Consider the following 25,752-nt stretch of genomic DNA (forward strand, 5'->3'; position numbering starts at 1 on the left):
TCTTCCTAAATTCTGGTCTTTCTAGTGGGGTTTTCCTTGCCACCTTGCTTCTACATCTGCATTGCTTGCTGTTTGGAGATTAAGGCTGTGTTTCTGTTCAGCACTTTGTGACATCAGCTGATGTTAAAAGGGCTTTATAAATACATTTGATTGATTGATTACAAGCTCCTATGAACCTTTTCTCCCCCACCAATCAACACGCAGACTCTGTTCCCCCACAGCGGGCCACCTTACCATCCCCCAGGTTGAAGCTCCAGAGCTTTGGTCACAGGGCCTTCTCCTAGGCTCTGTAACTCTTTCCCTCCAGCCACCGATGACTCAAGAGTCCATCACTATCTTTCAGTCCCCCCTAAAGCTTTCAAATGAAACAAGCATTCACAATAATTCAACATAAAATCTTTATTATTCGATGAATAATGGAGTCATGGTTCTGTCCTCAACACACAATATCAAACAATGAACCCAACACACATGCGGAACATGGGTAGTTATTTCACAATAAAACAAATGTCAAACTAGCCTTCTAAAAAGCACGGTTTGGCAGTGCCAGTCCAATATACATCCAACTTGAGTGAGGAATAACATAGAATAACACAGGCGCGGAATCTGACTTGAATTTGATGCATTAGAATATGTTTAATTAATTACTATTACCCATGTCCAGCTTCTGGTATAATTCTAGATTAAATAAATATTCAAGTAAATGTAAAAATCTAGAGGATTTGGGAATCAGCCAATTGATTGCCATGGCTTAATCACTCCTCCATCAGTGGGGCCCCACTGGTATTGCCTATGCTGAAATCACACAAACTTAGTTGAGAAATGTAACAAAAAGCCTGGTCTAAAGGGGCTGTGATGAAAGCTGCAATTCTCATCACACATATTAGGAACAATAACAACAAGACGTGCTAACAAATGTTCCCCCACAAGGAATAACCTAGCTGAATGAGCTACTGTAAACAGTCAATGCCAAACACAAGGAATAACCTAGCTGAATGAGCTACTGTAAACAGTCAATGCCAAACACAAGGAATAACCTAGCTGAATGAGCGACTGTAAACAGTCAATGCCAAACACAAGGAATAACCTAGCTGAATGAGCTACTCAATGCCAAACACAAGGAATAACCTAGCTGAATGAGCTACTGTAAACAGTCAATGCCAAACACAAGGAATAACCTAGCTGAATGAGCTACTGTAAACAGTCAATGCCAAACACAAGGAATAACCTAGCTGAATGAGCTACTGTAAACAGTCAATGCCAAACACAAGGATAGTGGTGTAGCTGTCAATGACACAGTTTTCTTTCCTACCCCAAACAGAAACAAACATACATTTACACTCAATACACAATAAAAGGTGTCTCCATTTAGCAATCACTAACTATAGTCATAAGAAATGTCACTGACCATTCAACATCAAATATAATACAAGAAGCATTAATAGTTCATCATTTCCTTCCTGTTAATACGACAACAGCTTTATTTTAAACTAAGGCGAAACCTTGTACTTAAAAATGGCATGTCATTCAGAGGCATTTTCACACCTCCGTCAGTCACAGCAAAATTCCTCCATGACAAATCTAAACAAACATAACAATGAATCATATTCCACCGTAAAATTGAATAAGAGTAAAAAACACAAAACAAAATGCAATAATAATCCTGAAGCTCAACAACATGACCTCATGCTTCGGCCTGTATTCATTAATCCACGACAAATCATCCATTAAATCACTACTTCATCCATTCCGTTTCCAACAGGACCGTTAAGTAACGACCGTCAACTCGGCTAAGATTTGTACTTTCTGGCATGAATTAAAAAACTAAAGTATTGGGTCAAATCCAATGCAAAGTGAAACTGTCTGTATTTTCATGTTATGGGTGTGCTTGTCATCAGCAGGGACTGGGGAGTTAGCCTCAAATTTCAAACTACAATATCTCCAAATTATGACTTAAAAACCTCCAACTATAAATGATAGAAATTCATATACAAACATTTAAAGCATTTAATAAGAAAATTAAAAGGTGTGCAACATGAAAATGACCTGGTTTGACTGGTTCAAGTTATCTATAAGGGTGAGTGACTCTAATTGTGTACTGTTTTGGTGGAGTGAATGTACAAGACAACTCTCATTTGGCTTCAGTCATGGCTGCTGCATTTCTTAATGAGCAAAATATGAAAAATGTGGCTAAATGATGAAGTTCAGTCCCCCTTTAACTTTTTTTAGTTGGGCAACTTCATCCTTCTCCGTTGAAACTTGCAGACCAATACTGATGGAAGCCCGGTATGAAACGAAGCATCTATCCTCAAGCTATAATTTGTATCACACACAATGCTTGGTTTGATTACAATTTTCATATTTGATCTTGTGAAACAATGCGTGTGCATTAGTGTGTGCATTAGTGTGTGCATTAGTGTGTGCATTAGTGTGTGCATTAGTGTGTAACACCATTGTCACTTCATGGATTGATACTCTGGTCAAGCAGGGGAGATTTCCATGAAAATGCACGTTTCACAACAATCTCAAGATTCGTTAAGTGCATATTTCTCGCACTATACATGTAATCATATAATATCACAATTAAGGTGAAGGAGAACTACTAACAACTGGGGGATTGATGCAGTAACTGTGGCGGCCGCCAGCACTACAACAAATGGTTAGACTTCCTAGGCTCTTAATCACTTTATCGCTCAAATTAGCATTGTATAATTTACCGTGACAGAAAGGTCTCTTCAAATGGATCCCATTATAAGCAAAAATAAAACAAACACATTTTATATTTGTCATGAATAAATACTTCCTCCAACCTTTCAGTCTTTCAGCGATCTCAAAACTCACTTTGTTGCATTGCCAAATAAACAGGCCAGTAGAGAGAGAGGATATGTGCCATAAGGGCTAATATACTGTATATTATCTGAGTAACAAACTCCTTATCAAATCTCATGAACTACTTTCAAGAGATGATAATGACATAAAACAGTCAAGCTAAAATGGTAGACCGTTGGAACAAGAAGATAGCCCTACCTTTCTGAGCAAGCTGGGTCAATGTACATATGCACACTTGTATATACATACAGAAATATACACTCTTAGGTGTGCATATGTATGTACAAAGACACACTTACATAGATTTGTTTATCTATATACACAGGTAGGCTAGTGGTTAGAGCGTTGGACTAGTAACCGTAAGGTTGTGAGTTCAAACCCCCGAGCTGACAAGGTACAAATCTGTTGTTCCAGTTAACCCACTGTTCCTAGGCCAGTGAACCCACTGTTCCTAGGCCAGTTAACCCACTGTTCCTAGGCCGTCATTGAAAATACAGCTACAGCATACATTGAGGAAAGCTACTGCAAACCCAGTTTCACGCTGGGTTGCTGCTACAGTAATACTGGTAGGCAGGATATCACAGTTAATATATAATAAGTCTTCATTGCGATGAGGCTGAGTTGGATTCTTTGTTCGCATTTGTTTCACTTCTGCCTAAAGTCTGATGTGAGGCCAGGGAAGGGCTTGATGAGAGGAATGGCCTCACACCTGTCTCTCCGGCTGTCAGTCGGACAGAATGTGCACAAAGGACATGGGGAAAACCCCTTTCCTCTCGGGATGTCCTTCTATGTGCCCGATCTGAAAGAGATTAAAAAAAAGAGATGGATAATGATGAATACGTTATGCATATTTTACTGTGACAGCTTCACGATGAGGCTGACATGAGTGACACGTACAGGAGTATACTCTCGTACTTCAATAATTTGGTGTACTTGGTTTTTTACCTTTACTAAGGATCCCTGATCTAAAAGGATTGGAAAGGAGAAAAATTCATGGCAGAAGCTTCCCCTCGCCTACCTGACAACTTCTGCCATGCAGTATCGCCGTCACCTTTCTGGTATAATTGTTTACAACTTCGTCATTTAGCAGACACTTTCATCCAGAGTGACTTAGTGTACTTCAATAATTTGGTGTACTTGGTTTTATACCTTTACTAATGATCCCTGATCTAAAAGGATTGGAAAGGAGAAAAATTCATGGCAGAAGCTTCCCCTCGCCTACCTGACAACTTCTGCCATACAGTATCGCCGTCACCTTTCTGGTATAATAGTTTACAACTTCGTCATTTAGCAGACACTTTCATCCAGAGTGACTTACAGACAGTTGTCAGTCAGCCTAGTCCTCTTAGATCATCAAAGAAAGGGAATGGATTTGGTTACATTCAGGAGTGTGCAACCTACTGAATGTTGCAGATAGAAACACTTTGAATAAAACTTTGAATCCTTACTCTAAATGTCACAGAGGCCTCTGTTCATATATTAACTTCTTATTAATCCACAATATTGTGCCCCACTGAACGGGGACCAGATTTCAAACCTTTCATCAACAGTTTGAAATGATAAACATGTCAAATGTAGGCAACACTGTGGAGTTACTTTTCAAACTCCCGGAGATACTTCTTAGTTCTCAGAAGAATCTTCATTGCCATGAATGCTGACAGGTGAGGCTGTGGCCACATTAACATTTTGTGTCCGAATATTTCAGACGAAAGCCAATGCTTTTTTTTAATAGGATAAATCCGTTGCCAGATGAATGGCAACACAAATGATCAGTCTTTTAACTTATGCAACTCATCTGAACTCATCCTAAAAAAAAAAAAAGAGATGAGTTGCACTTTTGATAGACAAGAACAGACAATGATGTACGCCATATAGGATTTTATCCATGTTCATTTATGAGTGTGGCTGCAAGCCTGATGCAGGACGAATACTCACCCACCACTCCGGGTCCTCTTCTCCTGTGACGATGAGAACCTCTCCCTCTGCAAAGGTCAGCTCATCATCGTTATCTGCCTGGCAGTCGTAAATGGTCTTCACCCGTCTCGTTTTACTCTTCCCCTGGGTGAAAATGCAATAAGCTTAGTATGTTTACATTACCGTCAGAGTACATTGATATATTTCCACATGGTTTGATGACTTGATAAAATTATACTTGGAGTTAGAATTTTTTTTCTTGTTTTAAACCAGTTCAGCCTTGAAAGGTTTTAAGCAGGGTTGAAGGCAATGTTTACACATTCATGGTAAACGCTGCATATGTCAGCTTAATCGGAAATGACCCAACGTGGATCTTCCGCGATTTCGGATTGAATCCAGCCATAGGTACGACAACAAGAAGCACTATCTTTAGTCTGCACTCACAGTGTTGATCTTCCGAGGCAGCGGCACAGGCATTTCCACTGCACATGGCGGGGATCCATTGGTGTCCTCACTGGCCTGTCTGGGAGATAGCTCCCCCTGTTGACTGCAAGACTGCTTGTCCATCGCAGTCTGCACGGCCTCGCCCGGAGGGAGCCGTTCACTGACAGGGGGCTTTGGAGGGATGTCGCTCAGTTGAGGCTTGGGCGGGAGGTCTTTGAGCTGCGGTTTGGGCGGGAGATTCGACAGTTGTCGTTTCGGGGGTCGGTCAGAGAGCTGGGGCTTGGGGGGAAGATCTGACATCTGGGGCTTAGGAGGCAGTTCACTTAGCTGCGTTTTTTCTGCCAACGGAGCCCTCTGAGGGGTGTCTCCGGGGGTCTGCAGTGGCTGGGGAGATTTTTGGTAAGACTCTATTTGGGCGCAGGTTGACCTCTGTAGAACCTCCGGAGGTTGGCAGAGCTTGTCCACTGAAGGGAGGTGGATAGTGTCGATCTTCCGTAGTGCCACTTCAAAAAGACAGGGTGGGGCGTTAAAAAGTGTCAACTTGCATCAACTTATTTTGGTATATATTATCAGTATCCTTAATAAATTGTACACATGTAGTGCTGGTTTCCCAGACAAATTAAGCTCGTCCAGGACTAAAAAGCATTCTCAATGGGGATTCTCCATTGAAACAACGTTTTAGTCCAGGACTAGGCTTAATCTGTGTCTGGGAAACTGGCCAGTAATCTATACTGTGTGATTTCTTTCATTGTTGCACATTTTCTGTCAAATAAGAGAGAAAACATAATACCTTTTTGAGGTAGTTTGGGTAGAACCCTTGGACCAAGTGTTGACTTTGTATTACTAACGGTAGCGCTGAAAGAGAGATACGATGACCCATTATACAATGTGATCTTAGCCTCTGAAGGTTGAGGGGTCCATTTCTGAATGTTTGCATGCACTGTGTAAGTGCTTACGTTCTAAGCCATCTTTTTGGTTGTTGACTCACATAATCAAATCAAGTTATATTGGTCACATACACATATTTAGCAGATGTTATTGCGGGTGTAGCGAAATGCTTGTTTTCCTAGCTCCAACAGTGCAGTAATATCTAACAATTCACAACAACACATACAAATCTAAAAGTAAAATAATGGAGTTAAGAAATATATAAATATTAGGACGAGCAACGTCGGGGTGGCATTGACTAAAATACAGTAGATTAGAACACAGTATATACATATGAAATGAGTAAAGCAGTATGTAAACATTATTAAAGTGATGAGTGTTCCATTATTAAAGTGGCCAGTGATTCCATGTCTATGTACATAGTGCAACAGCCTGAAGGTACAGGTTTGAGTAATCAGGTGGTACCCGGCTAGTGATGGCTATTTAACAGTCTGATTGATAGAAGCTGTTTTTCAGTCTCTCGGTCCCAGCTTTGATGCACCTGTACTGACCTCGCCTTCTGGATGGTAGCGGGGCGAACAGGCCGTGGCTTGGGTGGTTGATGTCCATTATGATATTTTTGGCCTTCCTGTAACATCGGGTGGTGTAGGTGTCCTGGAGGGCAGGTAGTTTCCAATGTTGCAATTGCAATGCGCCACCGGTGATGCGTTAGGCAGACCGCACCACCCTGTACAGAGCCCTACAGTTGCGGGAAGTGCAGTTGCCATACCAGGCGGTGATACAGCCTGACATGATGCTCTCAATTTGACCATTTTAGATCGTCGGTGATGTGTACGCCGTCTGGTCGCTGTGGATGGGACGTGCTCTCTCTACTCTATCCTGAAGTCCACGATCAGCTCCTTCGTTTTGTTGACGTTGAGTGAGAGATTATTTTCCTGGCACCACTCCACCAGGGCCCTTAACTCTTTCTGTAGCTCAGTTGGTAGAGCATGGCGCTTGTAACGCCAGGGTAGTGGGTTCGATCCCCAGGACCACCCATATGTAGAATGTATGCACACATGACTGTAAGTCGCTTTGGATAAAAGCGTCTGCTAAATGGCATATATTATATTATTATTATTATTACCTCTTCCCTGTAGGAAGTCATTGTTGGTAATCAGGCCTACTGTTGTGACGTCTGCAAACTTGATGATTGAGTTGGAGGCGTGCTTGGCCACGCATTCATGGGTAAACAGGGAGTACTGGAGGTGGCTGAGCACGCACCCGTGTGGGGCCCCAGTGTTGAGGATGTGGAGGTGTTGTTTCCTACCTTCACCACCTGAGGTCCATCAGGAAGTCCAGGACCCAGTTGCACAGGGCGGGGTTCAGACCCAGGGCCCCCTGCTTAATGACGAGCTTGGAGGGTACTATTGTTTCGAAGGCTGAGCTATAGTCAATGAATAGCATTCTTACATAGGAATTTCTCTCATCCAGATGGGATAGGGAAGTGTGCAGTGTGATGGCGATTGGATCGTCAATGGATCTATTGAGGCGGTATGCAAATTGAAGTGGGTTTAGGGTGTCAGGTAAGGTAGAGGTGATATGATCCTTAACTAGCCCCTCAAAGCACTTCATGATAATAGACGTGAGTACTACGGGAACAATGGTGAAGCAAGTGGGGACAGCAGACTGGGATAGGAGATTAAATATGTCCGTAAACACTCTAGCCAGCTGGTCTGAGCATGCTCTGAGAACGCGGCTAGGGATGCCATCTTGGCCGGCAGCCTTGCGAGGGTTAACACGTTTAAATCTTACTCACGTCAGCCACGGAGAACGACAGCCCGCAGTCCTTGGGAGCGGGCCGAGTCGGTGGCACTATGTTATCCTCAAAGCAGGCGAAGAAGGTGTTTAGGTTGTCTGAGCGCAAGACATCGGTGTCCGCGACGTGGCTGGTTTTCCCTTTGTTTTGTAGACCCTGCCACATAAGTCTTGTGTCTGAGCCGTTAAATTGCGACAGTTTGTATTCGACCATATTCCAAAATAGGTAAACTGTAAGTCATCCACAAAATTAAATACCCCTTTAATTGTGAGCACTGTTGATAAATGCATCTGCTAAATATGCGATTGGCACTATTGCGCTGAGCCTGGAAAGGCTGAATGAGTGAGTTGAAGCAGCGGGGATGGTACTGTACCTCTGCTGCTGCTCAAACTGGTTTCCAGGTGAGGTCCTGTTTGTAGGCGGGGGAGTGGACACGCTTCCTGTGTGGGAAACAGAGTGAAGATTTATGGCCACATGCCTTACCGGGGCATGCTGGGATTTGGAACATACATTTTTGGATTTTTAAATGAATTATAATTTCTTGATTTCATTGAGTTTTACCATCAAGGACATTAATTAAGGCTTTTAAGTGCTTATCTTCTGGGGATCCAAGGAACTGCTTGTTGTATTATTTGTTATGGAAAGAAGTGGAGGGCGCTTAACCAACGTTAGTCAAGGTGCAACCCAAGTTAGCATCTTTGAATAAGAAAAGGTGCAATGATTGCACACTATCAGAAATGTAGATGAAGGCCCAAACGTCAAGCTTTCAATAGTGTCTTAAATAAAATAACATGTTTTAATGTATAATCATAGATCATTATGGAACTGTATAATAATAAGATATGAGAGGCCCTCCAGCTGATATATTAATGATATATGCAAACCATGCCTTTTTGCTCAGTCATACAGTTTCACAATGCTCTAAGACTGTATCCATTAGTTAATTCATGTTTATAAGCCAATATAATACTTCATAACAAAGGAGCTTCAAGAAAGTTTTGCCTGAATTTAAATGCTTGAATTCCAATGGAGGGTTTGTCAAAATGAGTCATATGAATTACAATTAAAAACTTATATGGGTGTTACACATAAAGGGGTGGTTTTCCAGACACAGATTAAGGCTAGTCCTGGACTAAAAAGTATTTTCAGTGGAGATTCTTCATTGAACGCACGATTTAATATCCAAGACAACGCGTAATCGGTGTCTAGGAACCACCCCAAAATGACTCAAATGTAAACTATTAAACTTGGTTGATCGTAAAGGAAAAATACATAATATGTATCAGCAATATGTGACAGTGGGAATGCATTCAGCACTTGGCCTCGATTTCATTTTTTTCTGCTCGCAGAGGAAGTGAAACAAAGTGAGAAACAAAGAGGAACAACAGAAGGGTCAAAGTCAGCCTCTCTATTTTGGCTCTGATCAAATCAGCAGAGAGACACAACGTTATGGGACGTTCAGATATAAATGTGTTCTGTCGAACAAACATGCCTCTGACACGTAGAATAAGACATCTCGTCAGCTCTATTCATAGCATTTCTCCTGCAGCGTTTGACCATTTTTCAAGACTGAACATGGCCCTGGGGTAAAACTATTGAGCACATATGGTAGAGTGCGAAATGCGTGGAAATTGAATGAATAGGCTGTTATCAATAACATAATGATGGTGCATTCTATTCCCAACTGGTGCAAGTGTAGCCCAATCTGCTCCAGTAAACCATAGCTTTCCCCTTTAGAGACTATTCATTGGAGATTTGAGTAATACTAAATATAAGGAAGAAGACAATGTACTCTTTTCTCTGTTGTGTGTTCAGGAGGATGCAAAGTTACAGAACATCCAGATAGAAAGGGATCATGTGAACCAGATCTTATTGTAAGTAGTGTAGAACAGGGAATCCCGTCAGCACTATTTACTTCTATATGCAAAAGGTTCACAACATGTCACTGGAAACATGCACAGTGTTGTTTTAAACTTTTCGACCGCCGTCCCACTCACCCCAACCGGTCCCACCTGTGCTCTGGAGGACTGGGCTGGGGGGGTCTGAGAGGGTACGCTTGTGCCCGGGGGGAGGGGGTGGGGGTCTCTTCTTAAGGGTGGAGATGCCACCGCTGCCTCCAGTCTGGGAGCCCAGGGGAAGGGAGGTAGGCGGGCCAGTAGAGGGTGCTAGAAAATACAGGGAACGAGAGGCATGCTGTGATTGGTTAAAACAAGAGGGCAAAAATCTTGTTTTATGGAGGCATGCTGCAGAGCTGTTATCTATGATCAAAGCCATATTTAATTCAGAAAGAGGGTACTGTAAAGATGCAAAGATTGAACAAGATGTTCAAGTTGATTTCTCTGACACAAAGCGGAAGGCACTATCAATCTATTTTGACATGAACAAACTATTCAAAAACACTGGATTATTCCATGCATGAAAACTCTGTACATCAGTCAATCAAATGTATCTATAAAGCCCTTTTTATATCAGCAGATGTCAAGCTGGGATTTTGGAACATACATTTTTGCATCTTTAAATTAATGATATAGAAATAAGGGAAATAAGGGAAAGGGGGATACCTAGTCAGTTGTACAACTAAACGCATTCCACTGAAATGTGTCTTCCGCATTTAACCCCTCTGAATCAGAGAGTTGCGGGGGGCTGCCATAATGGACATCCACGTCTTCAGCGCCCGGGGAACAGTGGGTTAACTGTATACAGTGTACAGCCATTAATACTTGAAGAATATAACTTAGAAATGCCTGATGAGCTTAGTTGCAATGTCATTGATGTTCAGTCCATATATCAATAGCTCCGTCTATACGTTTGAGCGCTAACATTTCTCCAGCCCCATCCCTCATCTTTTTAAAGTGGGGGGGTGGGACCACTTTGTTGTTGTTTCAATCCAGACTGCCCATTTAAAGGGACAGTTCACTCCAAAATCAAAGGTTAACAGATATTTTCAGACATCAAAAGAAGAGATAAGTCCATGGCCATGTATCGGAATGGAAAAGATAAACGCCATATAATTTCTTGATTTCATTGAGTTTTACCATCAAGGACCACTTTGGAAACAAGTATATTAATTAAGGCTTTTAAGTGCTTATCTTCTGGGGATCCAAGGAACTGCTTGTTGTATTTTTTGTTATGGAAAGAAGTGGAGGGCGCTTAACCAATGTTAGTCAAGGTGCAACCCAAGTTAGCATCTTTGAATAAGATGCAATGATTGCACACTTTCAGAAATGTAGATGAAGGCCATTGATGAAGGCCCAAACGTCAAGCTTTTAATAGTGTCTTAAATAAAATAACATGTTTTTAATGGTGAGTGAGTGTTGCACCTTTGCCTTTTCACCCCAATTGTATTTTCTTTTAGGTCTGAAAACATCTGACAAACGTTGATTTTGGAGTGAACCTTCCATTAAGATAAGGTCCTTCAACTAAAGTGTTGAATTGTTATACTGTTTTCAAACCAGTCATAGAGCATTATGGAACTGTATAATAATGTACAAAAATCAATCAAAAAAGCCTTTTTACATCAGCAGATGTCACAGTGCTGTACAGAAACCCAGCAACAACACAACAAAAAGCTATCCATTCAGATATAGAAGCACTGTGACCAGGAAACACTCCCTAGAAAGGCAGGAACCTAGGAAGAAACCTAGAGAGGAACCAGGCTCTGAGGGGTGGACAGTCCTCTGGCTGTGCCAGGTGGAGATTATAAGAGTACATGGCCATTTAGGCCAGACCGTTCTTCAAGATGTTCAAATGTTCATAGAAAACTAGCAGGGTCAGATTAAATTCAATTGACGCCGACTAGAATTCAATAAATCTTTCCAGAGTTGTTTATGCATTGTCGTGGTTTAAAAGCTATGCTTGATTTACAGACGTTTGTCTGGTACAATGAAATATTCCTTGTTACAATGGAATATATATACAATGGAATTCATATATTTGGATTTAACCTAAACCTGTCTTTGGTTTTACTGTGTATGTGAAAAAGAGCTACTATTTTAACACAGCAATGTGGGCGTGATTGAGTTGAACACCAAGTGTTGGTGTATTGGTGGCGTAGGCTGCAACTATAACATTTCTTGTTAAGACTTATGGAAACTGTGCTGTGATCCTCCATAACACCTTTCTCTTATTCCGCCCTCCAAAAAGCAGCAGTCTTTCGGTTGACAAAGAGACCTGATGTATTTTATAAAATACATGATTCTCAGTTGCTACTGCCATAACCAGCACCATTGGAAAGATTCCTATGCAAAGCGCATGTATTTTGTTCTTTATATAATAGATTAAAATTAGATGAATAATATTATTCAAATTACCTTTCCCTGCAGTCCTGCTGGGTAGTGTAGTCCCGTCAGGTCCTGGTGAGGGAGACATGTCTGTGGAGGTGTTGTAGACTGGGTTGGCAAAGGCCCCGTAGGATAGGCGCTGTTTGTCCCTGTGAGGGGTGTAACCCCCCGGGAGTGTCCGCTTGTCCTGAGGGGAGGACATACTGGAGGAGTGGCCGAAGCTCTGGGGCTGCGGAGAGCGGTCTTTTTTCACAGGACTTGGCTGTGAGGGGTCAATAGTAAGAGGTCAGAGACTGCTCATACCTATCCAGGACTGCAAGCAGAATGGCATCATATTCCCTATTGTGAATAAATACAGTACCAGTCAAAAGTTAGGACACAGCTACAAATTCAAGGATTTTTCATTATTTTTACTATTTTCTACATTGTAGAAAAATATTGAAGACATCACAACTATGAAATAACACATATGGAATCATGTAGGAACCAAAAAACTGGTGGTGGTGGATTTATTGGTGGTGACAGTGTTTCCTAGCATCGGTGCAGTGGGCAGCTGGGAGGAGGTGTTCTTATTCTCCATGGACTTTACAGTGTCCCGAAAGTTTTTGGAATTAGTACAACAGGATGCTAACTGACTGAGTGTATTGGTTCCTGACTTCCCTGAAAAGTTGCATATTGCTGGGGATATTCGATGCTAATGCTAATGTTTTTGTGCTGGCAGTCAAGTCTGGGGTGAACCAAGGGCTATATCTGTTCTTAGATCTACATTTTTTGAATGGGGCATGCTTATTTAAGATGGCGAGGAAAGCACTTTTAAAGAGCAACCAGGCATCGTCTACTGACTGGATGAGGTCAATATCATTCCAGGATACCCCGGCCAGGTCGATTAGAAAGGCCTGCTCGCTGAAGTGTTTTAGGGAGCGTCAATGATGAGGGGTGGTCGTTTGACCGCGGACCCATTACGGATGCAGGCAATGAGGCAGTGATCGCTGAGATCATGGTTGAAGACAGCAGATGTGTATTTAGAGGGCAAGTTGGTCTGGATGACATCTAAGAGGTTGCCCATGGTTATGGATTTAGGGTTGTACCTGGTAGGTTCCTTGATCATTTGTGCGAGATTGAGGGCATCTATCTTAGATTGTTGGACGGCCGGGGTGTTAAGCATGTCCCACTTTAGGTCACCTAACAGTACGAGCTCTGAAGATAGATGGGGGGCAATCAATTCACATATGGTGTCCAGGGCACAGCTGGGGGCTGAAGGTGGTCTATAACAAGCGGCATTGGTGAGAGACTTGTTTCTGGGCAGGTGGAATTTTAAATATAAAAGCTTGAATTGTTTGCAGTAGATTGCAACTCCACCCCCTTTGGCAATTCTATCTTGTCTGAAAATGTTATAGTTGGGGATAGAAATTTCAGGGTCTTTGGTGGTCTTCCTAAGCCAGGATTCGGACACGGCTAGGACATCATGGTTTGCTAAAGCAGTGAATAAAACAAACTTGTGGAGGTGGCTTCTAATGTTAACGTGCATGACACCAAGGCTTTTATGGTTACAGAGGTCAACATATTAGAGCACCTGGGGAATGGGAGTGGTGCTGGGGGCTGCAGGGTTAACCTCTACATCACCAGAGGAACAGAGGAGGAGTAGGAGAGTGAAATAAGATAGGGGTTCAACAGGGAAATAAAATAATAATCACTAACCAAAACAGCAATAGATAAGGCATATTGACATTATGGAGAGGCATGTGTAGCCGAGTGATCATAGGGTCAAATGAGTCAGGGAGCCATTTCAGTAGTCGTTACTACGCTAGGTGAGCTGGAGACACGGCGATTCAGACAGCTAGTAGGCCGGGGATAGCAGATGGGCATCAGGCAACGTCGCAACGGAGGAGCCTGTTGAAACCACGTTGCCAGACCAGTTGTGATGGATTGGCGGGTCTCCGTGTAGGCAGTAGAGTTCAGGCCAATTGGCAAAAGAGATATTGTAGCCCAAGAATTGGCTGGTGGACCTCTTTGGCTAGCCGGGAGATGGGCCTAGCTCGAGGCTAGCTCCAAGCTAACTGGTGCTTGCTTCGGGACAGAGATGTTTCCCAGGAGTAGCCACTCAGTGGCTAGCTGTGATGAACCGGTGTAAAGGTTCAGAGCTTGCGGTAGGAATACGGAGATAGTGTGGAGAAAAAGCAGTCCGATATGCTCTGGGTTGATATCACGCTGTGCAGACTGGCAGGAGTTGACCGGGCTGAGGCTGGCTGATATCCGAGTTGATGGTGATGACTGCTAGCAGTGGCTAACTGACTACTAGCTAGTAGCAAGTTAGCTGGCTAGCTGCTGATGGGGGTTCCGGTTCTAAAGTATAAAAATAAGAGATCCGTATCACATTGGGTGAGGAGGGTTGCAGGAGAGGATATCCAGTCCGTAGATAGAAAGTGAGATGAAACTATATACAAATTATATACGACGAAAATGCTATATACACGGAACAGGTCAAAACACACGTCCGACTGCTACGCCATCTTGGAACTACCACACACTGACACTCCAAAACACACACTCCATCATTTGCACACACGCACAATACGCACATAGATTTACACTGAATTGACACACACACAAACACACACCATCATCATATACGCTGCTGTTAATCATATATCCTGATGTCTAGTCACCTTACCCCTATACATATCTACCTCCATCACTCCAGTATCTCTGTACATTGTTAATATGGTACTGACCCTGTATATAGTCACCTTACCCCCATACATATATAGTCACCTTACCCCCATACATATATAGTCACCTTACCCCCCCCATACATATATAGTCACCTTACCCCATCACTCCAGTATCCTTGTACATTGTTAATATGGTACTTACCCTGTATATAGTCACCTTACCCCTATACATATATAGTCACCTTACCCCCATCACTCCAGTATCCTTGTACATTGTTAATATGGTACTTACCCTGTATATAGTCACCTTACCCCCATACATATATAGTCACCTTACCCCCATACATATATAGTCACCTTACCCCCATACATATATAGTCACCTTACCCCCATACATATATAGTCACCTTACCCCCATACATATATAGTCACCTTACCCCCATCACTCCAGTATCCTTGTACATTGTTAATATGGTACTTACCCTGTATATAGTCACCTTACCCCTATACATATATAGTCACCTTACCCCCATCACTCCAGTATCCTTGTACATTGTTAATATGGTACTTACCCTGTATATAGTCACCTTACCCCCATACATATATAGTCACCTTACCCCATACATATATAGTCACCTTACCCCCATACATATATAGTCACCTTACCCCCATCACTCCAGTATCCTTGTACATTGTTAATATGGTACTTACCCTGTATATAGTCACCTTACCCCCATACATATATAGTCACCTTACCCCCATACATATATAGTCACCTTACCCCCATACATATATAGTCACCTTACCCCCATCACTCCAGTATCCTTGTACATTGTTAATATGGTACTGACCATGTATATAGTCACCTTACCCCTATACATATATAGTCACCTTACCCCCATACATATATAGTCACCTTACCCCATCATACATATATAGTCACCTTACCCCATCACTCCAGTATCCTTGTACATTGTTAATATGGTACTTACCCTGTATATAGTCACCTTACCCCCATACATATATAGTCACCTTACCCCCATCACTCCAGTATCCTTGTACATTGTTAATATGGTACTGACCATGTATATAGTCACCTTACCCCCATACATATATAGTCACCTTACCCCCATCACTCCAGTATCCTTGTACATTGTTAATATGGTACTTACCCTGTATATAGTCACCTTACCCCCATACATATATAGTCACCTTACCCCCATCACTCCAGTATCCTTGTACATTGTTAATATGGTACTGACCCTGTATATAGTCACCTTACCCCCATCACTCCAGTATCCCTGTACATTGTTAATATGGTACTGACCCTGTATATAGTCACCTTACCCCCATCACTCCAGTATCCCTGTACATTGTTAATATGGTACTGACCCTGTATATAGTCACCTTACCCCCATACATATATAGTCACCTTACCCCCATACATATATAGTCACCTTACCCCCATACATATATAGTCACCTTACCCCCATCACTCCAGTATCCTTGTACATTGTTAATATGGTACTTACCCTGTATATAGTCACCTTACCCCCATACATATATAGTCACCTTACCCCCATCACTCCAGTATCCTTGTACATTGTTAATATGGTACTGACCCTGTATATAGTCACCTTACCCCCATACATATATAGTCACCTTAACCCCATCACTCCAGTATCCTTGTACATTGTTAATATGGTACTTACCCTGTATATAGTCACCTTACCCCTATACATATCTACCTCCATCACTCCAGTATCCTTGTACATTGTTAATATGGTACTGACCCTGTATATAGTCACCTTACCCCCATCACTCCAGTATCCCTGTACATTGTTAATATGGTACTGACCCTGTATATAGTCACCTTACCCCCATCACTCCAGTATCCTTGTACATTGTTAATATGGTACTGACCATGTATATAGTCACCTTACCCCCATACATATCTACCTCCATCACTCCAGTATCCTTGTACATTGTTAATATGGTACTGACCATGTATATAGTCACCTTACCCCCATACATATATAGTCACCTTAACCCCATCACTCCAGTATCTCTGTACATTGTTAATATGGTACTGACCATGTATATAGTCACCTTACCCCCATACATATATAGTCACCTTACCCCCATCACTCCAGTATCCTTGTACATTGTTAATATGGTACTGGTACTGTATGTAGTATGATTACTTACTTGATAGTGTTCTTCATATTCTTATTTTCATACTGTGTGCTTTTGTTTTACCTTATTCGTTTTAATATTACATTGTTATTGCATTGTTGCACTTGCAAGAACGGCATTTCACTCTATTTGTGCATGTGACATTAAAACTTGAAACTATAACCAAACAAGATCACTATAAGTATAAGAAACAAGACCAGATCGATGCAGCTGCCTTTGTCTTTCCAAGTGTGCAGTTTAACATATGACATGGATACATATTGTACCGCATTCTGAAGGTATTCAGACCCCTTCACTTTTCCACATTTCTCTGACATTACAACCTTGTTTTAAAATGGATTCAATAAAAACAATTCTTCATCAAGTGTCACGTCTGTAGGGAACCTGGAACCATCCCTAGGGTGAAGCATGGTGGCAGCATCATGCTGTGGGGATGTTTTCAGCGGCAGGGACTGGGAGACTAGTCAGGAGCGAGGGAAAGATGAACGGAGCAAAGTACAGAGAGATCCTTGTTGAAAACCTGCTTAGCACTCAGGACCTCAGACTGGGGTGAAGGTTCACCTTCCAACAGGACAACGACCCTAAGCACACAGCCAAGACAACGCAGGAGTGGCTTCGGGACAAGTCTCCGAATGTCCTTGAGTGGCCCAGCCAGAGCCCGGACTTGAACCCGATCGAACGTCCCTGGAGAGACCTGAAAATAGCTGTGCAGCGATGCTCCCCAGCCAGCCTGACAGAGCTAGAGAGGATCTGCAGAGAAGAATGGGAGAAACTACCCAAATTCAGGTGTGCCAAAATGATTAAAAAACAGTTTTTCCTTTGTCATTATGGGGTATTGTTTGGAGATTGATGGGGGGGGGGGACTTTTAATCCATTTTAGAATAAGGCTGTGAAGTAAAATGTTTTGGAAAAGTCAAAGGGTCTGTATATTCATTAAATTCAATCCTTCATTGTTTTATTAATTCAGTCATGATGGAGTACCTTATCATCAAGGTCATCATCACTCTCGTCTATTTCCTCCAGTCGCAGGTTCCACTCATACTCCACATGGACGTGAGGGTTAAACTTCCCCTCTGCCGCCTCCATCAGCTAGAGGGAGAGAAGGAAAAATGAAAGATATAAATAGAGGGAGAGTGAGAGACAGACATACAGACAGATTGAGAGAGAATGAGAGAGATACATACAGAGACAGAATGAGAGAAAGAGAGACAGAGACAGTGAGACATACAGAGACAGAATGAGAGAAAGAGAGACAGAGACAGTGAGACAGAGAGAATGAGTGAGATACATACAGAGAGAGGGAATGAGAGAAAGAGACAGAGAGAGACAGTGAGACAGAGAATGAGCGAGATACATACAGAGACGGAATGAGAGAAAGAGAGACAGAGACAGAGAGACAGTGAGACATACAGAGACAGAATGAGAGAAAGAGAGACAGAGAGAGAGAGACAGTGAGACAGAGAGAATGAGTGAGATACATACAGAGAGAGAATGAGAGAAAGAGAGAAAGAGAGAGACAGTGAGACAGAGAGAATGAGTGAGATACATACAGAGAGAGAATGAGAGAAAGAGAGACAGAGAGAGAGACAGTGAGACAGAGAGAATGAGTGAGATACATACAGAGAGAGAATGAGAGAAAGAGAGACAGAGAGAGAGAGACAGTGAGACAGAGAGAATGAGCGAGATACATACAGAGAGAGAGAATGAGAGATAAACAAAGGAGAAAAAGGCTAAGTTACAGAGAGTGACAATATTAATAGTATATATTTACATGACCATATCACAGACCTGATAGATTATGGGAAGAGGCAAGAACAGTGTGTGCAACGTGTGAAAAAGTGATATGATAATTCCCATAGTTGAGAGCACTAGCATGCTTTTCTACATGAAGCAAAGCCAGTTCAGACTGGTAACCAGGGTGTTTGCATCAACAGCTAAGACTTCCTAGCTGAACAAGGTGGCCTATTTAAGTTGAGTTCTGCACACGCATCCTCTGCTCCTGCACTGCAAGCTTTGCGCTGGAGTTTCTTGCTGCAACTATGCTGTTACTCGCTACGCTTTGTCTGTTTACCAGCACAACCCCAGCCTCCACCTGTCAGGGGGATTGGTACAGCTATACCTGTAGTTTATTATTATGGTAACGATTGAGCATCGCTATGGCACTGAGCTACCCTGAAGCTGCAGAGCCTAACAACAAGACCTAATGTATTCTAATTTTACTTCTAATAAAATGGTTAAATCAATACATTGTGTTTCCTGTCTGAACTGACCACTGTGAGACTAGTTACATTGTGAGAGCTAGTCACAATACTGTATTGTACTGGTAGACATGCAATAGTGTAGTCATGTCATATATTACAGTACCTTCAGAAAGTATTCATACCCCTTGACTAATTCCACATGTTGCTGTTTTACAGACTGAATTCAAAATGGAAGAAATACATGTTTTTCTCACCCATCTACACACAATACCCCTTAATGAGAAAGAACTTGTTTTTATAAATGTTTGCAAATTTATTGAAAATTAAATACAGCATTATCTAATTTACATAAATATCCACACACCTGAGTCAATACTATGTAGAATCACATTTGGCAGTGATTATAGCTGTGAGACTTTCTGGGTAAATCTCTAACAGCCTTCAACACATGGATTGTGCCACATTAGCCCATTATCCTTTTGAAAATTCTTCAAGCTCTGTCAAATCGGTTGTTGATCATTGCTAGACAAACATTTTCATGTCTTGCCATAGATTTTCAAGCAGATTTAAGTCAAAACTGTAACTCAGCCACTCAGAAACATTCACTGTCTTCTTGGTAAGCAACTCCAGTGTAGATTTGGCCTTGTGTTTTAGGTTATTGTCCTGTTGAAAAGGGAATTCATCTCCAAGTCTCTGGTGGAAAGCACAACTGAACCATGTTTTCCTCCAGGATTTTGCCTGTGCTTAGTTCCGTTTCGTTTCTTTTTAAATCCTGAAAAACTCCCCAGTCCTTAACGATTACAAGCATACCCACAACATGATGCAGCAACCACTATGCTTGACAATATGGAGAGTGGTACTCAGTAATGTGTTGTATTGGATTTTCCCCAAACATAACACTTTGTATAAAGGACAAAAAGTAAATTGCTGTGCCACATATTTTTCAGTATTACTTTAGTTACTTGTTGTAAACAGGATGTATGTTTTGGAATATTTTTATTCTGTACATGCTTCCTTCTTTTCACTCTGTCAATTAGGTTATTAGGTTATCAATAACTACAACGTTATTGATCCATCCTTAGTTTTCCCATATCACAGCTATTAAACTCTGTAACTGTTTAAATTCATCATTGGCCTCATGGTGAAATTGATACACCATCCAAAGTGTAATTAATACCTTCACCTTGCTCAAAGGGATATTCAATGTCTGCTTTTTTGTTATCTCACCCATCTACCAATAGGTGACATTATTTGCGAGTCATTGGAAAACCTCCCTGGTCTTTGTGGTTGAATCTGTTTGAAATTCACTGCTCAACTGAGGAACCTTACAGATACAGTAATTGTATGTGTGGTATTCTGCCCTTGAGTTGCGTTCCCATGCAAAACTAGACAGATAGCTAACAACTAAGTCCCAAGGCGTGACTTTTTTGAATTAATATATTGAAAACGTTTATGTTGTGAAAAAACAAATATTTTCCAAGGCTGAAATTACTACATTGAAAGACCTGCACCGTAGTGTTGTTTGTAGCTGTTTCTATGCGTGCAAAACAAATTCTCTACTTCCTGTTTGCGTCGTCTTTCAAAGTACCAGAAAGCTCCACTAGGGGGCAAATAACACCATTGAACACAATGAAAATCCAATTTAACCATTGTAATAAAGTAATCCGTTACCTTCTAACAGGATAGCAGCACATGTGGTGGACAGAGATGAGGTAGCACATTTTTACTCCTGAACATATTTAGGCTTGCCATAACAAAGGGGGTTGAATACTTATTGACTGAAGACATCTCAGCATTTTAATTAATTTAATTTGAAAACAACAGAATGTAGAAAAAGTCAAGGAGTGTGAATACTTTCTGAAAGCACTGTACTTACTGTATGCCACTTGATGTTTGTATTATGTGATTGGATGTGGTGATACTGTGGGAGGTTCATTTCAACCACTAGCTGCCAGGTTGACAGAGGTATTCGGGGGAGTTAAAGAAGCATACGAGGGTACTCACATTGTCCGCACTTCTACGGGACATAGCATGCTTTCCTTGTCCTCTGTTGCTAGTAATGACAGGGGGAACTGGAGCACTAACAGACCATGTCTGTCAGTCTCTAAAACAGTTTGATGTTGCTGGAAATAATCCAGCCTTCTAGATATTAAGGTTGATACTCACCGGTTCCTCGCACTGGGTATCTCGCAACCTTCTTGCAATGTCCAGAGCTGTCTCTCCACTTTGATTGGCTGAAAGAACAAGTAGGCAGTGGTCACCATAAGTGCGGAGCCTCATGACGTGATTTGTAATTTGACGATGGTTTTCTTATATGGCCCCAAGGGGATAAATGAAGTTGTAATGAATTGATTTGAAATGACATGACATGACATGCATCAACAAAAGTCAGATGATGTTTTAATGTTGTGAGGGAAATTATTAAATTAATTAAATACTTAAATGGTTAAATACTGTGATAAAGGGGCAGATAATTACTTGACTGCTTTTTACAATTACAGTAGTTACTTTTCCTAAACTATTTGATATATGCCTGAAAGTAAGAAAGAAAATATTTCTGAAGAAAAAAAGTACTTGTAAAGTAGTTGACATGCAAATGTATTTCATAGCTATCCAGAACAAACAAATCATGTCTCTCTCTATCTCCAACCTCTCCAAAAAAACACCTTGGTTTGCCTCACATATTTCAGTCCTATGAAATCTAAGATTATAAACATGCAATGAGATGACAGGGACAATCTGAGAGTTTGCACACACCGATGTCGATGGCTGGTTTGCCCCGCAGTAGCAGTTTCAAACATTCTTGTTTTTTGTACAGACAGCAGTAGTGTAGTGCAGTGTTTCCATTCTCCGTCTGCCTGTCTAGATTGCCACTGGGGTGAAGAGTGAGAGAGACTGATAGTCAAATTCTAGTAATACAAAGAATAAAAAAGTAAACTTTAAAATAATCATTAGTAAGTCATTAACAAGTATTTAGTAAAAGTGTTGGTTATACGTTCCAACTTTAAATGTGTGATTGAGTTCCCTCTGCCGGGACACTACTGTCATATACCTGTTTTGCACCAGGAAGTCCACTAGATGCAGGGAGGTCTGGTCAGCAGTCCTCACAGAGTAGTGGAGGGCAGTCTCACCGGGCTCCTGTTGGGAATGAGTCTGTGTATTTCAACTACAGTACCAGTCTAAAGTTTGGACACACCTACTCATTCAAGGGTTATTCAAGGGTTATTTACTTATTTTCTACATTGTAGAATAACAGTGAAGGCATCAAAACTATGAAATAACACATATGGAATCATGTAGTCGCCAAAAAATTATTAAAACATATCAAAATACGTTATATATTTGAGATTCTTCAAAGTAGCCACCTTTTGCCTTGATGACAGCTTTGCCCACTCTTGGCATTCTCAAATCAAATCTAATTTGATTTGTCACATACACATGAGTAGCAGATGTTAATGAGAGCAAAATGCTTGTGCTTCTAGTACTGTCAGTGCAGTACTATCTACCTTATACACATTATTAGGAAATGGAAGACATACAAGACCACTGATAATCTCACTCGATCTGGGGCTCCACGCAATATCTCAACACGTGGGGTCAAAATGATCACAAGAACGGTGAGCAAAAATCCCACAACCACACGGGGGAACCTAGTGAATGACCTGCAGAGAGCTGGGACCAAAGAAACAAAGCCTACCATCAGTAACACACTACACACAAAACCTGCAGTGCCAGACGTGTCCCCCTGCTTAAGCCAGTACATGTCCAGTCCCGTCTGAAGTTTGCTAGAGAGCATTTGGATGATCCAGAAAAAGATTGAGAGAATGTCATATGGTCAGATGAAACCAAAATATAACTTTTTGGTAAAAACTCAACTCGTCGTGTTTGGAGGACAAAGAATGCTGAGTTGCATCCAAAGAACACCATACCTACTGTGAAGCATGGGGGTGGAAACATCATGCTTTGGGGCTGTTTTTCTGCAAAGGGACCAGGACAACTGATCCATGTAAAGGAAAGAATGAATGGGGCCATGTATTGTGAGATTTTGAGTGAAAACCTCCTTCCATAGAAAATCTTTGGAGGGAGTCGAAAGTCTGTGTTGCCCAGCAACAGCCCCAAAACATCACTGTTCTAGAGGAGATCTGCATGGAGGAATGGGCCAAAATACCAGCAACAGTGTGTGAAAACCTTGTGAAGACTAACAGAAAACGTTTGACCTCTGTCATTGCCAACAAAGGGTATATAACAAAGTATTGAGATAAACATTTGTTATTGACCACATACTTATTTTCCAGGGTCAGTTTCCGGGGGCTAGGGTCAGTTTGTTATATCTGGAGTACTTCTCCTGTCTTATCCGGTGTCCTGTGTGAATTTAAGTATGCTCTCTCTAATTCTCTTTCTTTCCCTCTCTCGGAGGACCTGAGCCCTAGGACCATGCCTCAGAACTACCTGGCATGATGGCTCCTTGCTGTCCCCAGTCCACCTGGCCGTGCTGCTGCTCCAGTTTCAACTGTTCTGCCTGTGATTATTATTATTTGACCATGCTGGTCATTTATGAACATTTGAACATCTTGGCCATGTTCTGTTATATTTTCTCCATCCGGCACAGCCAGAAGAGAACTGGCCACCCCTCATAGCCTGGTTCCTCTCTAGGTTTCTTCCTAGGTTTTGGCCTTTCTTGGGAGTTTTTCCTAGCCACTATGCACACCTGCATTGCTTGCTGTTTGGGGTTTTAGGCTGGGTTTCTGTACAGCACTTTGAGATATCAGCTGATGTACGAAGGGCTATATAAATATAATTTGATTTGATTTGATTATTAAAGTGTCATTATTTAAAGTGTCATTGTTTAAAGTGGCATTGTTTAAAGTGACTAGTGATTGGGTCTCAATGTAGGCAGCAGCCTCTCTGAGTTAGTGATTGGTGTGTAGCAGTCTGATATCCTTGAGATTGAAAACCAGCTACTGTCTCTTGGTCCCAGCTGTGATGCACCTGTACTGACCTCGCCTTCTGGATTGTAGCAGTGTGAACAGGCAGTGGCTCGGGTGGTTGTTGTCCTTGATGATCTTTTTGGCCTTCCTGTGACATCGGGTGCTGTAGGTGTCCAGGAGGACAGGTAGTTTGCCCCCGGTGATGCATTTTGCAGACCACACCACCCTCTGGAGAGCCTTGCGATTGAGGTCAGTGCAGTTGCTGTACGATGCGGTGATACAGCCCGACAGGATGCTCTTGAATGTGCATCTGTAAAAGTTTGTCAGGGATTTTTCAGCCTCCTAATATTTAAGAGATGCTGTTGCGTTTTCTTCACCACACTGTCTGTGTGGGTGGATCATTTCAGTTTGTCTATGTGCACGCCGAGAAACTTAACTTTCCAACTTCTCCACTACTGTCCCTTCGATGTGGATAGGGGGGTGCTCCCTCTCTCTGAGAGGTTGTTATCCTGGCATCACACTGAGTGCCCTGACCAAGCCCACTACTGTTGTGCTGTCTGCAAACTTGATGCTTGAGTTGGAGGTGTGAATGGCCACGCAGTCATGGGTGAACAGGGAGTACAGAACTGGGCTGAGCATGCACCCTTGTGGGGCCCCAGTGTTGAGAGTCAACGAAGTGGAGACATTGTTTCCTACCTTCACCACCTGGAGGCGGCCCATCAGAAAGTCCAGGACCTAATTGCACAGGTCGGGTTGAGACTCAGGGCATCCAGTTTAATGATGAGCTTGGAAGGAACTGTCGTGTTGAATGCTGAGCTGTAGTCAATGAACAGCATTCTGACATAGGAATTCCTCTTGTCCAGATGAGATAGGGCAGTGTGCAGTGTGATGGTGATTGCCTCGACTGTTGACCTGTTGGGGAGGAAAGCAAATTGAAGTGGGTCTAGGGTGGCAGGTAAGGTAGAGGTGATATGATCTTTGCCTTGTCTCTCATAGCACTTCACGACGACAGAAGCGAGTGCTACCGGACGGTAGTAATTTAGTTCAGTTACCTTTGCTTTCTTGGGTACAGGAACAATGGTGAAGCATGTGGGGACAGCAGACGGGATAGGGAGCGATTGAATATGTCCAAAACTCTCCAGCCAGCTGGTCTGTGCATGCTCTAAGGACGTGGCTAGGGATGCCGTCTGGGCCAGCAGCCTTTCGAGAGTTAACATGCTTAAATGTCTTACTCACATCGGCCACGGAGAAGGAGAGGGGGGGGCCACAGTCCTTGTTAACATGCAGCGATGGTGTCACTGTATTATCCTCAGAGGGAAAATAAGGTGTTTAGTTTGTCTGCAAGCAAGATGTCAGTGTCTGTAACGTGGCTTGTTTTCTTTCTGTAGTCCGTGATTGTCTGTAGACCCTGCCACATACGTCTCGTGTCTGAGCCGTTGAATTGCGACTCCACTTTGTCCCTATACCAACATTTCACTTGGTTGATTGACTTGCGGAGGGAATAACTACACTGTTTATATTTGGTATTCCCAGTCCTCTTTCCATGGTTAAATACGGTGGATCGCGCTTTCAGTTATGCGCGAATGCCACTATCCCTCCACG

The 25,752-nt window shown here is 42.2% G+C and overlaps 1 protein-coding gene and 1 long non-coding RNA gene across 3 annotated transcripts in view; both read right to left on the reverse strand.

Moving 5' to 3' along the window:
• Positions 1–384: 384 nt before the first annotated feature.
• Positions 385–2,657, reverse strand: LOC124009748. Its single transcript, XR_006834318.1, has 2 exons — positions 988–2,657; positions 385–937 (listed from the first exon to the last, which is right to left on the reverse strand). It is a non-coding gene; the product is annotated as an uncharacterized LOC124009748 (long non-coding RNA).
• Positions 2,658–2,915: 258 nt separating this feature from the next.
• LOC124009746 (arf-GAP with SH3 domain, ANK repeat and PH domain-containing protein 1-like) overlaps positions 2,916–25,752 on the reverse strand; it is a 154,475-nt gene continuing 131,638 nt past the window's right edge. For both annotated transcript variants that reach the window (XM_046321892.1, XM_046321891.1), the window contains 11 exons: positions 22,275–22,360; positions 21,980–22,095; positions 21,389–21,456; positions 18,003–18,110; positions 12,184–12,415; positions 9,871–10,038; positions 8,247–8,313; positions 5,978–6,042; positions 5,188–5,690; positions 4,765–4,887; positions 2,916–3,628 (listed from right to left, as the gene is read on the reverse strand). In XM_046321892.1, the coding sequence (XP_046177848.1) occupies positions 3,554–3,628; positions 4,765–4,887; positions 5,188–5,690; positions 5,978–6,042; positions 8,247–8,313; positions 9,871–10,038; positions 12,184–12,415; positions 18,003–18,110; positions 21,389–21,456; positions 21,980–22,095; positions 22,275–22,360 (1,611 nt within the window). In that variant the 3' untranslated portion in view covers positions 2,916–3,553. The remainder of the gene's footprint in view (positions 3,629–4,764; positions 4,888–5,187; positions 5,691–5,977; positions 6,043–8,246; positions 8,314–9,870; positions 10,039–12,183; positions 12,416–18,002; positions 18,111–21,388; positions 21,457–21,979; positions 22,096–22,274; positions 22,361–25,752) is intronic.

Source organism: Oncorhynchus gorbuscha, linkage group LG22 (genome assembly GCF_021184085.1).
Source record: "Oncorhynchus gorbuscha isolate QuinsamMale2020 ecotype Even-year linkage group LG22, OgorEven_v1.0, whole genome shotgun sequence".
NCBI classification, from domain to species: Eukaryota; Metazoa; Chordata; class Actinopteri; order Salmoniformes; family Salmonidae; genus Oncorhynchus; species Oncorhynchus gorbuscha.